Source organism: Oryza brachyantha, chromosome 4, assembly GCF_000231095.2.
Source record: "Oryza brachyantha chromosome 4, ObraRS2, whole genome shotgun sequence".
Taxonomy (NCBI): Eukaryota; Viridiplantae; Streptophyta; class Magnoliopsida; order Poales; family Poaceae; genus Oryza; species Oryza brachyantha.
In genome coordinates this window covers 21,043,530-21,058,595 of record NC_023166.2, presented here as the reverse complement: position 1 = coordinate 21,058,595, position 15,066 = coordinate 21,043,530, and the positions used below count along the sequence as shown (strand labels likewise).

The 15,066-nt window shown below is 41.0% G+C and overlaps 2 protein-coding genes across 2 annotated transcripts; one reads left to right on the top strand and one right to left on the bottom strand.

Annotated features, from left to right (window-relative positions):
* The first annotated feature begins 1,290 nt into the window (after nt 1-1,290).
* LOC102719379 (katanin p80 WD40 repeat-containing subunit B1 homolog KTN80.4-like) lies at nt 1,291-10,830 on the top strand. The gene is made up of 18 exons (XM_006652965.3): nt 1,291-1,700; nt 2,094-2,224; nt 2,545-2,662; nt 2,765-2,991; nt 3,207-3,309; nt 3,979-4,049; nt 5,427-5,501; nt 5,587-5,730; nt 5,837-6,065; nt 6,166-7,110; nt 7,628-7,684; nt 7,754-7,869; nt 8,641-8,763; nt 9,159-9,233; nt 9,315-9,427; nt 9,631-9,750; nt 9,847-9,915; nt 10,226-10,830. The coding sequence occupies exons 1-18, from the start codon at nt 1,667-1,669 to the stop codon at nt 10,287-10,289; spliced, it is 2,814 nt and encodes a 937-aa protein (XP_006653028.2). The 5' UTR covers nt 1,291-1,666; the 3' UTR covers nt 10,290-10,830.
* Nucleotides 10,831-11,082: 252 nt separating this feature from the next.
* On the bottom strand, nt 11,083-12,113 carry LOC102706190. Its single transcript, XM_040523495.1, has one exon. The coding sequence runs from the start codon at nt 12,078-12,080 to the stop codon at nt 11,451-11,453; it is 630 nt and encodes a 209-aa protein (XP_040379429.1). The 5' UTR covers nt 12,081-12,113; the 3' UTR covers nt 11,083-11,450.
* Nucleotides 12,114-15,066: the final 2,953 nt, after the last annotated feature.

The following is a 15,066-nucleotide window of genomic DNA, read 5'->3' as shown; positions in this document are numbered from 1 at the left end:
TCTGAACGGTTGATGATAGGTTTTTTAAAAATGTCTAACTAAGCTTATTATCCTATCTTTTTAAAATGGTTGTTTTAACTTTGTAACAGTTAATTTTATCATTTATACTATTAAATAACTATAGAAAATTGAACAATCATTTTTCATAATAGAACACAACCCACGTATACGTAGGGGTGGTAATGAGCTAACCATTTCGTTTATAAAATTTAAGAACCGAGTTCAAAATGGGTTAAAAATAAAATTATAGAATTTTAAGCTAAAATTTTAAAGAATTAAATAGATTAAAAAAGAACTCAAGGGTTTTGACCATTACCACTTCTACCTATACGTCACGAGTTAGAAAAGAAGAAGAGAAAGCTACTGGCCGGACAATGCTAACGTTATGGGATGCCCTCTACTTATCATACTACGATTTATTATTGTTATTCCAGTTTTTTTAATCTGCGATTAGCCAGCTTAACCACTGCTAATCATGAACTCACCAAGCTGCCATGGCCCCCGCTCTACTTAAAATACAAGCGCACCGTGCACTGATGCACACTAATGGAGTCCCTTTTCAAGAGTCACATTGTTTCGTTTTGTCCTGGTGTGGTGGTGTACATGTACGTGTTCGTTTTTAATACATGTCCATTTTTGCAACGGAAATTAACCAACATTTTTAAATGTCTCGTATATACTAAATTACAATGCGTTTAAAGAAACTGCATTTTGAGCACACACAGGTCACGTCCTCCTAGAAACTAAAGCTTACCTTAAACAACAATCTAAGCGTAACATCCACGGACACAAATGGCGTGTTTGACATGTAAGCAAACGTGCACTCAGAGTAAGCATGTTGTTATATCTACCAAATGCAAGATATTTTCCTCACCAAAACCATAAACAAAACACATATTCGCCACCCAATCCATATATACTCCCAAGTACATGCCGGTATTAACAAGTTAATCATTCGGTTGTTGAATTCGATGGCACATACATAGTACTCAACCACTTTTTAAAAACCTACCAAAACCAAACAAAATCTCTGAGGACGACTCAAATTTATAAATCCTTTCAAAAAATGCTCCTGCCAAATTATTTGAATTTAGAACTCAAGATTTTTAAAAAGTTTGACGAACCAGGCAAGAACTGGACAAGATCCCCAGCAGTGGCGCTCCATTTTTAATCCGGCCATCCGCTCCAACCCCGACCCCTTTGTTAATTCAAAATTTTGGAAGCGGAGGGCGTCTTCCTCCTCCGTCTCCACCACCATCCGGCCCCAACCAGACAGCTCCATTCCCCCCTCCACCTCCACCTCCACCCCCACCTCGACCCCGCGCACCAACCCCGCCGAATCGCCACCGCATTTTGCTCCACCTCCCCCTCCTTCTCGCCCCGCATCTCCGTGGGGGGCGCGGCGGCTGAGGTGGTCTCGCTTGCGGCGGCGGCGGGAGGGGGGCGGAGGTGGCCTGGCCCCACCGGGTGGCGGCGCGGGCTCGCCCAGGGCTGGCAGGGACTGAGGCGGGCGTTTGTACGGTGTAGCTGGCCTGGGGGCAGGCGGCGGCGCGAGATCCGGTGGTAGTGGGGTGGGGGTTGCGCCGGTGGCGCCGTGGCGGCGGCGGCGTGATCTGGAGATGAGATTGGGGCCCGAGGCGCGGTGTTTGGAGACGACCTGCCTGCCATGACGACCAACACCAAGCGCGCCTACAAGCTCCGTATCCTCGCGAATTCGTTTTTGAGTATTGTGACGGGTATTTTCGTATTTTTTTTGGGGAGGTACATTGTGTCTGTTTGACCGATCCATCGTTAACTATCGCATTCAATCTGCTAGCTGGGCTTCAAATTTCAGCGGGAGCATCAAACCCTCATTTCCGTTATGCTTGGCCCAAGTTAAGACGATGGGGGGATTTAGTGAGGGTCTGATTTGATCACTTGAGCTGCCGCTGATCACTAGTTAGTAGTTACTTTGTTATTTTTGATTGCCCGAGAAGTGGAACTTCTGCTGCTTTGTGCTTATGAACTGCCTGGAGATTGTAACATGGTTTTTTGGGGATGATTTTGGGCGTGAACTTGTCACATTGGAATGCCTTGACTTGCATTTGTCATAGAGGAGTTTGTGGCGCATTCATCCAATGTCAACTGCCTCAAGATTGGGAGGAAGACCTCACGAGTTCTCGTGACAGGAGGAGAGGACCATAAGGTTAATCTTTGGGCTATTGGGAAGCCCAATTCAATTTTGGTAAGTGTCTTTTGTCCTGTTCTGACTATTATGTAATATGTTGTTTTGTAGTAAAATAGGCAAGTAATTCAACCCATTAGTCACTGGGCGTTAAATTGATAACTAGATGAAAGTTCACCATTTTAGCTCTTGTCAATTTCTCAAGCATCACTTTCTGTATGTTGGTGTTTTATTAACTAGGAGCTGCATTTATGTTAAGTATCAACCTACTGCCTTATATGTGTTCAATTATGGTGGATTTAATCATTTGAGGTAATATTCTGTGGTGTTTTCAGCTCATTGAATACTTTCTTTGATTCACCCTGTTTTGGTGGTTGCAGAGTTTATCAGGGCATACAAGTGCTGTTGAGTCTGTTAATTTTGATTCCACAGAAGTTTTTGTGGCTGCGGGAGCAGCCAGTGGAACAATAAAACTATGGGATTTAGAGGAGGCAAAAAGTACGCGAAAGCAAACGCTTCTTACTATTCCATATCTGCCTGACCATTTAGTCTTTGTCTCAATCTTATTAATTTGTACTACTTGGTTTGTTTTGTATGCAGTCGTCCGCACGCTCACTGGACATAGGTCAAACTGCATGTCAGTTGATTTCCATCCTTTTGGGGAATTCTTTGCCTCTGGGTCATTGGACACTAATCTCAAGATATGGGATATAAGAAGGAAAGGTTGTATCCACACGTACAAAGGTCACACAAGAGGTGTAAATGCAATTAGATTCACCCCTGATGGCCGCTGGGTTGTGTCTGGCGGTGAAGATAATGTAGTCAAGGTAAGACTTGCCAATACCTCATAATCCTTCAAACCACACAGTATATCCTTGTGCTGATTACGCAATACTAGTAGCTTTTACTTGCGTAGTTGCGTGAAATTTTTAAGAACCATCTTGATTTTCCTTTGGTGAAACTCAGCACAATAATGATGAATTTGGCTTACAGTAAGTTTTTCAAAGAACCTGTTTTTCTTATGGTATGTTTACCTTGGCAGCTCTGGGATCTGACAGCTGGAAAGTTATTGCACGATTTCAAATGCCACGAGGGCCAGATTCAGTGCATAGATTTCCATCCCCATGAGTTCCTTCTGGCAACAGGTTAGCTTCAGATGTTACCATACTGATATGATATGTAATCATTAACTTTTCTTTGTCCCTTTTGGTTGTACTCTGTAGATGTTATACTTAACTCTTGGGTTTCTTCCATCATTTAGTGATTAAACTAACTAAGCTGTACATGCTAGTATTTGAAAATAGGATTTACCACTTCAAATGGTAAACTACAATGTACCATATTGTAGCTGTAGATGATATTTGCCGATATGTATTGTAGAAATCCTGGTAGCTTTAACATACTGGCCCTTTTTTGTATCCAACTATGTCAAATGTCAAAATGTCTTGTTCTCACATATTTTACAATGCTATGTAAGTACATATGTTATTATTTCTTTATGGAATACCTTTCTTATTTCCACATTTAAATGGCCTATTTTTCATCCAATGAAAAGGTATGTGTGAATTTTTAAGGTGTTGGTATGTTCTTTCTTTTCCTCCACTGAAATTGTGTACAATACGACAATGTTGTTAGAAATATTTTGTTCACTTGTGTAGAATAAGAATCCCATTTTGGTTTGTCATGGAGATGCAAATCCATCTTGCAGTCTGCACTGTTAAATAAAATTGCCTATGCAGAAGTTGTGACTCCTTTTTTCTCTCTGCCTGCTTTGCAACTAAAGATTTGTTACATGATCTGTTTTCTTCACTCAGGTTCAGCTGATAAAACTGTCAAGTTTTGGGATTTGGAGACATTTGAATTGATTGGGTCTACTGGACCTGAGGTATGTGAAACCTTGGGTTGTGCTATCAACTATCAAGCTTTGGGCATTCTTGCAAGATAGGATGACTTTTAGTAGGCACATATTTCTGAACCAAAATGTTGGAGGGCAGATAGGTGTTTTCTCTTGGACACATAAAGGAGTGCTCCAAATGTTTGTTCCCTTGTTTTTTCTTTCTTATATTACCTCATTACACTAACAACTAAACAATTAGTTTCCAACATGAGGGTCTTATTTTAATTTTTTAATCGCATTAATTGCATGGTTTCAGCCATTCATTGGTTGCTGTTCGATTATTCGGTATTTTAGAATTTGTGCACTTTAGTTTTGGGAAAGCATAGAAGCACCAATCTAGAATTAAATAACATACTGCATAGTGCTCATAAGCCATGCCATTATTATCTTTTAAAATTTTGTGATATTTGATGTGCCCAAATACTGCACTATGTTGTAATCATCTCTCAGCAATATGTCGTAATCTCATTAGCTCCTTAAAACACGTAGGCTGTTGTAGTTCATATGCTGTCGGGCTCACAATTAAATGTCCGCATACAATACCTGCGTTACCAAACCTTGTGCTCTATTTGCTTATGGCATAATATGCCTATGGCCTTTGTCAACATTCAAGATGCAGTTAGTTCTTTACATGCTGCTGTAGTGATAACCTACCACTTACATGCCAAGATTAGTGCAGGCTGCCCAAAGTTCCTGAAAACCTCAAAATAGAATTTAACATATAACAACTACATAGAAATTTAAAAGATACATTTTATTTTATAATGCAAAAGGCATGTGAACAACTGAACATTATTTACTCGGCTGGGAACTTTATCATTTTATTAGGGTCTTGCCTCCAGTTGCACCCAAATAGAACATGCGTGAGAAGAAATGCACATTGCCTTTGTTGAGAGAAAGAATATTATATCCTTAATGATTATTTTTAGTGCTCTGTTTCATCAAAATAAAGAAAGTCCAAAAATAAACTAATGTCACATGGTTGTTGTTTTTTTCTTTAGAGCAAGTTTAATAGTAGAGCCAACAGCAAGTTATAAGCCCACACTAGAACTAGCATGTATAATAGGTTAGCTATAAGTTTCGCTCTGTAATTTTTCTCCTATCTCTTTCTCTCACTTATGTGTATTTATCTAGGAGCATGTGTAGAGCTATCTCTTGTATGAGAGCCAACACTTCTCATTTTTCATTTCCTCTCTCCTCCACATATGCTTATAGTTGGCTTGTAGCCAACTATTATACTTTTATAACTTCATGTATTGCTTAAAAGGTTATGAAAGCTATACCTACATGGATCATATATTTAGTTCAGTTTAATCATTAAAAAGATCCATTTATTACTTGCTGATGTTTCTATTTGAATATCAGACAACAGGTGTTCGATCCATGACATTCAATCCTGATGGAAGATCTCTGTTGTGTGGGTTGCATGAAAGCTTAAAGGTGATCATTATTTTGTCATGTTACAACATGGCAACAAATTTCTTCTCCATGTCTTCTAGTGATAAACTTCTCTTAATCTAAGCAGGTTTTCTCATGGGAACCAATAAGATGTCATGACACTGTTGATGTGGGATGGTCTAGATTGTCCGATCTCAATGTTCATGAGGGAAAACTTCTTGGCTGTTCATTTAATCAAAGTTGTGTCGGAATATGGGTTGTAGATCTAACGGTATGTTTCTGGCTTCTCTGCTACAGTTCTAATAGTTATATATATTTTTAATTGGAGTTCCCTATTTTATTTTTAGTTAAATGTACTAAAAATAATCTATTTTCAGCGTCTGGAGCCATATGCAACGGGCACTTCAACAAAACTAAATGGCCATTCGGAGTTGAAGAGTTCGTCAAGTAGCACTATGCCATTACAAAATGACAGTGGTTCAAGGGCTAACATTGGGCGGTTATCAGTTCCACAAAATTCTGAGAATAACATAAAATCTTCTACAGGAAGACTATCAGTTTCTCAAAATTCAGATTCCGCACTGAAAGAGACAAAATCAACAACTTGTATGTCATCGATCTTCTCAATCTTTACATGTTTATATTCGGCTGAAACACTTGATATGCCTAATGTGTCCTTTATTTATCTGTTCTTACCATACTGAAGCAAGCGGGTTGGTGCCAGGCACACCTCAAAGAGCTGGAAATGGCTCCAGTAACAAAACAGTTGGAAATTCAACTTTTGCATCTAGTGGTGCCGGCTTGAAGAGAGGTTCATTGAAGAGTAACAACTCTTCTAGTCTTCAGAATTTTAGTAAAATTGATGTGGTGCCTGTGATAATACCAAGAACTAGCTCAGGACCAGAGCTTGCTACTGATTCTAGGACTGATGCTGCTGATGTGGGTCCTATTCTTTCTAAGGGTGGTAGAAGAATAGAGATTGCAAATGATTCTAGGAAAGAAAGTTGTGATGTGGCAGCAACTGTTGTTCCCAGAACAAACTCTAGAGCTGAAATGGCCTCTGATTCAGCACCTGTTGTTCCCAGAGCTAACCTAAGAATGGAAATGAGCTCTGATTCGGCTCCTATTGTTCCCAAGTCAGGCAGAAGGTTAGAGGCTTCTGTTGAATCTAGGAAAGAAAGTGCTGATGTAGCATCTGCTGCTGCTCCGAAGACAAATTCACGGATGGAAGTGGCCCCAGATTCTGCACCTCTTCTTTCTAAGGCAAGCAGAAGGGTAGAGTCTGCTACTGATTCAAGGAAAGAGAGTGCTGATGTGGCACCTGTTGTTCCCAGATCAACTTCTAGAATGGAAATGGCTTCGGATTCTAGGAGAGAACTTTCTGCTGGACGAATGTCACCGTTTAGAGCCCAATCAAGATATGGTGAACTACGGAAGTTAAATAATGCCAAAGTTGATACAGATAAAGTTGATTCAGGGAGCAAAAACAGTGAAGCAGATGATTTTGCTTGTCAAATATACCTTCCTCGGAGGAATGGCATTCTTCAGACTGTAATTTCTGAAGAAACCCGGGAAGATGTAAAACCTGGTGTTACTGACAGGATGGGATTCCCAAGTTCAGCCGAACCAAATACACACCGCAGTGAGAATTGTATGCCCTGTGCCCTTAACTTTCATATCAGGTTTACATGCTGCAATTTAGTTTAATACTGTTCAACAACATTAATGGTTCTTGATTTCCTTGTCTGTCTGTCTATTTTACTTATATTTCACAACTCTTTTGGAGCTGTAGATTTCAAAGCTCATGTAAATCCATTAAATTTTATGTGATTTTCCGCATAGTTCCATGTCCTTACACTCAATCAAGAATAATGTTAGTAACTGAATTGATCTGTTTGAATTGTTGAGTTGAATCTATAACTGATTAATCTATTTTCACTTTGCTACGTTTACCTGGGAAATGCATGGGTTGCCATATCTTATGGTCTGATCTTTTGAGAAACATGCTCTCTGCTATTGTTGAGTTATTATCCTGTGTTTTGGCGAGAAAAAAATTCTTTTTTTTTGTAGTAAACTAATAATTATATGTCACTATTTAAAAACTGCCTATAGATTTCACTTAGAGTAACTAAATTGTAACATCAATGAACATTGTAATCTTTTTGCAGATGTTTCTAGAATGCGTAAGCCAAGAGATAACTGCTATATTGAAGTTTCACGAGCAGGTATATGTTCTACCCTTTGGTGCTTGCAATAATTTGTTCAGCTGGTTTTAATCTTGAAGCATCATATAGGAAGGGCAAGGTCAATTGCTTCTAATTGGGAAGGCAGGGATCGGTCACCTAGTAATGAAGAACCAACAACAAGCAGTTCTTCTTCAATGGCCTCTACAGGCCGATTGTATCCATCTGTATGTGCTACACAAACCAATAGGCTTTTTTTAATTCATTATTCATTATGCACAGTATTCCTTTTCTTTATGGAATTCACCATTTTACCTTGGTTGTATCGTCTCTAACCAATAAGGAATTCAAATGTAGTATAAATGAATAAAAGGAAAATGATGCTGTAAGATTGTAATGTGTACTCCCTCTGTCCAACAATATAAGAACTTCTAGGGTTGTTTGAAAAGATTAAGGAATGGTTTTGATTGGTTGAGGTGGGGAGTTAGGTGGGTAAAATTCCCTAAATTAAACGAGGGATAATTGTGATTGGTTGAGATGATGAGTTTGGTGGAGATGTCCCTATATTCTTGGACAATTCTCAAACTCTAGCTATCCTTATATTTTTGGATGGAGGGAGTACTTGTTTTATCTAAGAGAAGCAATGTTGCTTAACTTGTTTGTGTTTATCTCAATGGATGGATGGATCCCTTATTTTCCCTTAGTTCCAAGTAGTTGAATTAACACATATTGACTTCCATCACCCTGCTTGTGTATGTGGATATCATGGACCAAAAATAGGGCTTAACAAATCCATTGTATACCTTGATTATTTAACCAAAGTTAAACTCAATGGATCATGAATCTTGCTGTAACAAAGAGCTGAAAACCTTAACCTAGTTTTAGCAGCTCTAGCTTATACCTGGAAGTTTTGTAGAATTCACCTATTTGCCTGTAAGCATGTTTGATGTTCTCTTGTACATGGAGAATCACTTTCTGTATCTTTTTAAATTTTGCAGAGAGGAAGCAGTCAAGCAGCTGAAACTCCGACGGTAGCAAGCGATGAGGATGTTCTATCTGTTCTAATGGAACAACATGATCTATTTCTAAGCTCAACTCGATCTCGGCTGACAAAATTGCAGGTCAGTATGGTACTTTGTATTTTATTGGTTTTATATTACTGTAATGCAACTGATTTAGCACCAAATTCATCACAAAACTACAAATTATGGAGTATCATAAAATTACATATTTAGTAATGAAGTTGTCACATAACTATAGATTTTAGAGTTTAGTTTCCTAGCACTACTGTCCTGCTGGAGTTATAAATTGTGTAGTTGTGTGATAAAATTAGCTATAAATCTGTAGTTTTGTGCACGAAGGGTTGATGATACTTTTATACTTTATACTGAAATATGACTTGTTTAATTAGCTAAATTGTTCTGTTGCAATCTCAGAATATTCAAGACTAAAATCTGTAGGCTTTCAAAATGCAGTTGCTCGAATGCTGTTTCTGACTATTTTAAGTGACTTGCAGATTGTTCATCAAATGTGGCAAAGAAATGATATACGGGGTGTTATTGCAGCAATGGAGAAGATGTCTGATCATGCTGTCAGTACTTTGAACATGTATCTTCTGTGTGCAGTGCACTAATAAACATGGTTATAATTACCTGATTTCTGGCGAGTGCAGGTATCTGCTGATGTGGCAAGTGTTCTGATGGAGAAAAGTGAAACAATAACGCTAGATTTATGTACTGTTATTCTGCCTGTCCTTACTGAACTTCTCGAGAGTAAAACTGACAGGTAACTTACCGCTGCTTTTGTGATTATGATCATGTCGTGGGATTATATAGAAATGATTATTATGAGTACATAATTTATTATGGGTTCATATTTATGTGCTGTACTGCACTGATTGCCTTGACATCTTATATGCCATGAATTTATTGTTTTAGTTATTTCAAATTGCAATTCACAGTATTCTTACAAAAACTAAATCTACTCAGGCACTTAGGTGTTTCACTGGAATTATTGGTGAAGCTTGTAAGGACGTTTGGGTCGGTAATTCATTCAACGGTATCAGCTGGTCCCTCTTCTGTTGGTGTAGATCTTCAAGCAGAGCAAAGGTATTATTATGGGATGGAGGTTGTATTTTGTAAGAGTATTACTAAATCATTGATTGATTCAGTATTGTGGTTTGGTAACTGTTCTTTTTATCTTAGGCGGGAGCGTTGCAACCTATGCTTTATTGAATTGGAGAAGGTCAAAAATAAGCTTCCATCTCTTTCCAGGTATGGGATGCAGTACATATGAAACCTTACTGAAATTTTACTTTTTACCTGAATTAGGAAAGTGCCTATTTTACCTAGATGAAGTGTTAACCTGCATTTGCTGCTTGAGAATAAAGTTTGATGGTGCCAATATTTCTGAGTTAAACCAACCACACAAAAGAATGCACAACCCACAAATTAGATTTCGTGAATTGTCTTCTCTGGCTGCTAGAATTGGCACTTTCCAATGAGCTCAGTCATGTTGTCAGGCTATCATGTTCTCTGGTTTGAATTTTTGCGAACTAAAAAATATTCCTTTTTTATTCATCAGAAGAAAAGGGGCAGTTGCAAACACGGCACAGGAGCTCAGTCTTGTTTTCCAGGAACTTATGTAGTTGGCTGACCACAAACTCATACACAACTGAATGGGGAATGCATTCCCGCTGATGGTACCAATGTTGGGTATCGGTTGCCATGAAGAGCTGTTCGTTCGTGCCCAGTAACCCAGCTCCAAGGCACAGCAGCAGTGGATAACATTTTGTTGCTACTGTTCGTTCCTTTTGTATACACACACACTAACCAACAGTGCTTGACATCCTCGTCGCCTTGGAAGGGAAGCTGCCATGAGCGGTGACATCTGCCGGCAGTGTTCTTCGCATTTGCCTCGTCGGTTTCTGAAGATATCTGTTTGGCATTGGTAGATGTGGATGACCGTGAGATGGGCCAAATGTCAGCGCTTGTAATGCTTTGCTGGCTGTAGCCTCTCATCTCTCTCGTGTCGTGTGTTAGCGGGTTGCATTTGACAGTTTATTGTTTGGTTGTGATGTCTGGTCAATTCAATGACAAGATTGATGAAGAGTGAATCATCTCCTTGTACACTTGTACATCAGTTTTTTGGACATTTGATATCTATACTCTTGATCTACACATTTCTTACTAGTTGGCTTGTCAAGTTCTCACGCCCCTCAACTTCTGTTTTCTTTTATTTTTGATGAGACATTTCTTAACTTGTAAAGGGAAAATATCTCTTGGGAGTGTTGTCTGCCGAGTCATACACATTTTCACCTATCAAGCTTTATCTTCTGGTTTTAAAAAAGAAACGAACTGAATAAGCTTTATCTTGTGGGTTTAAAAAGAACTGAACTGAACGCCGAAACAGCAGACTCCCTTTTTTCAGGCCACATAACAGTAAACTCCTGCAATTGCTCTCTGGCCGTAGCAATTGGCAAACAAATTAGAATTCCCTTCCATTCTTATTGAACTTGCAGTAACATTTCACACCACAAAGGACAACAAAAAACACTATATTTAAAGAAGCCTAAAACAAAGGTTGGAGCCTAAACAAATAAACGCGACGACATGATGACGAGAGGCACGCATGCAACTGCACAGTCTGCACTGGCATGCTGCATGCATGCCCCTGCTTATTCCCTTCTTCACCGAGCTAGACAAAACAAGCTAATCAAGATCAAGACTACTACGAAACCGAGAAGGATTCGATGGATGGATGGATGAATCGAATGGCGGCGAGATCAGCTGCAGGCTAAGCAAGCTCGCTAGGTGCAGGTCGGGATGCATGACTTGGAGCACTTGGCGGCGCACTTGGTGTGCGCGGACATGGTGCAGCTCTTGCCGCACATGAGCCGCTTCTTGTGGCACTCCTCCTTGGACACGCAGCTCTTCGACTTCTCGGCCTCCTTGCCGCTCCCCGCCTCCTTGCCGCCGCCGGCCGACGGCGATGACGAGCCGCTCCTGTTGTCGTCGCCCTGCGTCGCGATGAGGCGGCTCGTCTTCGCGTCCTGCCACTCCGCCGCCGCCGCCGCGACGCCACCACCGTCCTTCTTCTGATCGGCCGCGGACGCCACCCTCACGGCCTCCGTAGCGAGTGCCGCGATGGTGGCGGCCGCCGCCGCCTCCTCCTCCTTGCGCAGCAGCTGGTGGGCGTCGGCGTCGGCGTCGGCCAGGAGGAGGATCCGCTCGTGGTGCGGCTCCTCGTGCGTGGTGGGCTCGCCGGTGGTGGCGCTGGCCGTGACGGCGAGCATGAGGAGGAGCACTGACACAGCGAAGCCGCAGGAGCGAGACGACATGTCTGCGTTGATCTTAATATCTTCACGTTTCCTTTGTCTCTGGGTGTGCGAGAAGCTGGACCTGCTCTCTTGTCCATGTTTATAGCTCGAGCTCCCCATGGCTGGTCGATGACGACGAGGGAGCTTGCTGCATGGGCGTGCATGGCGTGGCGCAACTAACCGGAATGCTTCGGTGAGAAGCGGGAGATGCATGCCCTAGTTTACATATACATATACATATACATATACATATACATATACATATACCGCTTATTAAATTATGGGCATGGCAAGCATGCGTTGATAGCCAAATTTGACAGAGGCCTAATTTAGGGGTTAATTTCGGCTGATTGGATTGTGATGAGTTAAAGATAATTAAGTTTGCCTATTAGCTATTAATTGAGCTATTAATCAGGATGTTAAGTACCTCTGCTATATGTGCATGGTTGTATGCACACACTAGTACACTACTGCTGTTACCAATTAAAAATGCATGCATGCATACCTGCAGCCTGTTATTTTACAGAGGCTCGGCACAGTAGACGTCATTAATTTCAACATGTGCTTAACTCAGTTAAGGCTCATTAGTCACTATTTATATTGTCACAAGTATTCCGAAGCTCACAAGGAGTTTTAGATATACTTTCAGTTAGAGGTGAATAAAAATCTCGAAGTTCATGGCTCGGTTTGAACTTGTATCTTAATAAGTCAAGCTAAGCTATTTTTAGCTCGTGAGCTTACCAGGACAGCTCGCGAGCTTCTTGTTGAGCTCGTTTGTATAAGAGATCATTATATTCTTACATAATTATGACTTATTAACTCTCAACAACTAAATTCAACCATTTTACGGTATATGGGGAGGTACCGAGTGTTAGGAGGTACTAAATAAATCTAACCGTTAATCTGGGGTAGGATCGGAAGTAAAAATGAATAGAGACCGCACACCGCCTTCGTCCCGAGGGTTGCCGGAGGCCGGAGCGGAGGCATTCCAGGCATCGGTTGGTCGGCCGTCGCGGCGCACCAGCGGCGACGTCGACCTCTCTCTCCCCTCCCGTTCTGGATCGGAAGCCACCGTGCGGCCGTCGTCGTCGCGAGCACCGTGCCGCCGTCGTTGTTGCGAGCGCCGCGCCGCCGTCGTCGCGAGCGTCGCCGAAGGCCGGAGTGGAGACGGTCCAGGCGTCGGTCGGTCGGCCGTCGCGGCGCGCCAGCGGCGGGGTCGACCTCTCTCTCTCCCCTCCCGTTCTGGATCTGAAGCCGCCGCGCCGCCGTCGCCATCGCCGTCGTCGTGAGCGTCGCGCCGCCGCCGTCGTCGCGAGTGTTGCGCCGCGCTGCCTTCGTCGTCGCGAGTGTTGCCGGAGGCCGGAGCGGAGGCGGTCCAGACGTCGGCCGGTCATCGGTCGTCCCTTCGGCCGTCAACCCCTCTCTCCCGGCGGCGGCGTCGACTCTCCCTCTCCCGGCGGCGGCGGCATTAGAGAACGACTGGTTAGAACGACGACCGGACGAACGACCCCTTCTCAATGGCGAAATTCCCTTTCTGTCCTCCCAATCTAAATTACCACTTGTGGACTCCTTGCGGTACCGAGAGGTACCGATTAATCAAACACGATCGACGAGTGTGATTTGGTATCTTTTGTACTTGTACTAGGTAAAATCACTCTAAATGAAATGCTAATGATTTAGCATCATAATGTAAATTTGATGTAGCCAACTACTTAATTACTCCATCCATCCTAAATTGATCATCATATAAGAGTATTTTTAACCCATAACACTAGACGTAGTCTTCATAAATTTCACGTCATCAAAAAACTAGTACTAGACACTACTCTTCCAATGCAAACACCACTATTCTATACTTCAATTTAATGCTACTTATCTCACATGATATCTTGAATGTTGTGTACAAAAACATGTTTCATGCAAGACATGGTTTTATTCTCTTTCCTCATTTATTCACTTGCCACATTATTTTTTATTCTAGATGACAACTTAATTAATGTTATAGACACCATCCTAGTCATTGGGTTGAGAATGCCCTCAAAGCTGATTGGATAGATGCATGCAAGCATTTAATGTGCGTGTTAACCAAAGGGTTTTTCACACTATAATTAATGCATAATAGGTTTTTTTCTCTTATGTGATGATCAATTTGGGATTTCTAATTTTCTCTTATATGACTCAATTTGGGATGGAGTACCTATATAGGGATAGCGAGAAGTGAAATAAAAAAAAGGGAGAAGTGTTTTGTTATCAATTGTCATGCGGCCATGAACATACATATACAGTATATGTCCATGTAATACGCACCCAAAAATCTTAATTGTTCTATATATAATCATACAACTAAAGTCTCTCAGGGTATCATGGGTGTGGCCGCAGATGTCTATATAGCGGCAAGCATGTGCATCCCTGCAGCGAGCTATTAACTATCTGCGCAACCCATTAATTTATATAAATATTTCTTTATACTACTTGGAAACTTTACTGGAAGACCCCAACTTAATTATTCTACAAAGTTAAGAACTCTAGAAATTACAACGTTTAGAGAGCAAAAAGTCTAGAGCTCTTATTTCAATAAAAAAGTGAGAAGCTTTCGACTGTCCAAACTAAATAACGTTGTAAATCAAATTATATGGAACCACAAACACAAATAGATATTGTCTCGTAACATTTTTAATTAGCATGTGATTGAAAGAGAGGGGAATTCAAAAGCAGTTCAAACACTTTTTTTACTTGCTTTATCAGCAGTTCAAACACTTTTTTTTACTTGCTTTATCTTTTTCTTTCTAACCTATCAAGCGTATCATTGAAGGTCTCACTCTAACCTCTCTATAAACTTTTAATAGTTAACATCAATCATAATTTGTAGTGCATAGACAGATTGATGACTATTAGCACGTAAAGTTCACTAGAATTAAACTCTCATTTAGAATTTAGTTTTAAAAGTATCTGGGCCACGAATCAGACCAAATAGCACAGGCATTGACTTTGCCTAATCTACCATTTATGTTTTAAAAGTATGGTCACCTGCTTCTGTTTTGCTGCGAAATCATTCTTTTCAATGTTGCTGATGCTGTCAAGGTCGATGGTGACTGTTCCTGTTCTA

What these genes read in the sequence shown, in the direction of transcription:
- LOC102719379 (XM_006652965.3), top strand. Translation starts at nt 1,667, where the DNA reads ATGACGACCAACACCAAGCGCGCCTACAAGCTCC. An exon ending in TACACACCGCAGTGAGAATT is followed by an intron (nt 7,111 to 7,627) that starts GTATGCCCTGTG and finishes ATCTTTTTGCAG; the next exon opens with ATGTTTCTAGAATGCGTAAG. An exon ending in AAGCTTCCATCTCTTTCCAG is followed by an intron (nt 9,916 to 10,225) that starts GTATGGGATGCA and finishes TTTATTCATCAG; the next exon opens with AAGAAAAGGGGCAGTTGCAA.
- LOC102706190 (XM_040523495.1), bottom strand. Translation starts at nt 12,080, where the DNA reads ATGGGGAGCTCGAGCTATAAACATGGACAAGAGAGCAGGTCCAGCTTC.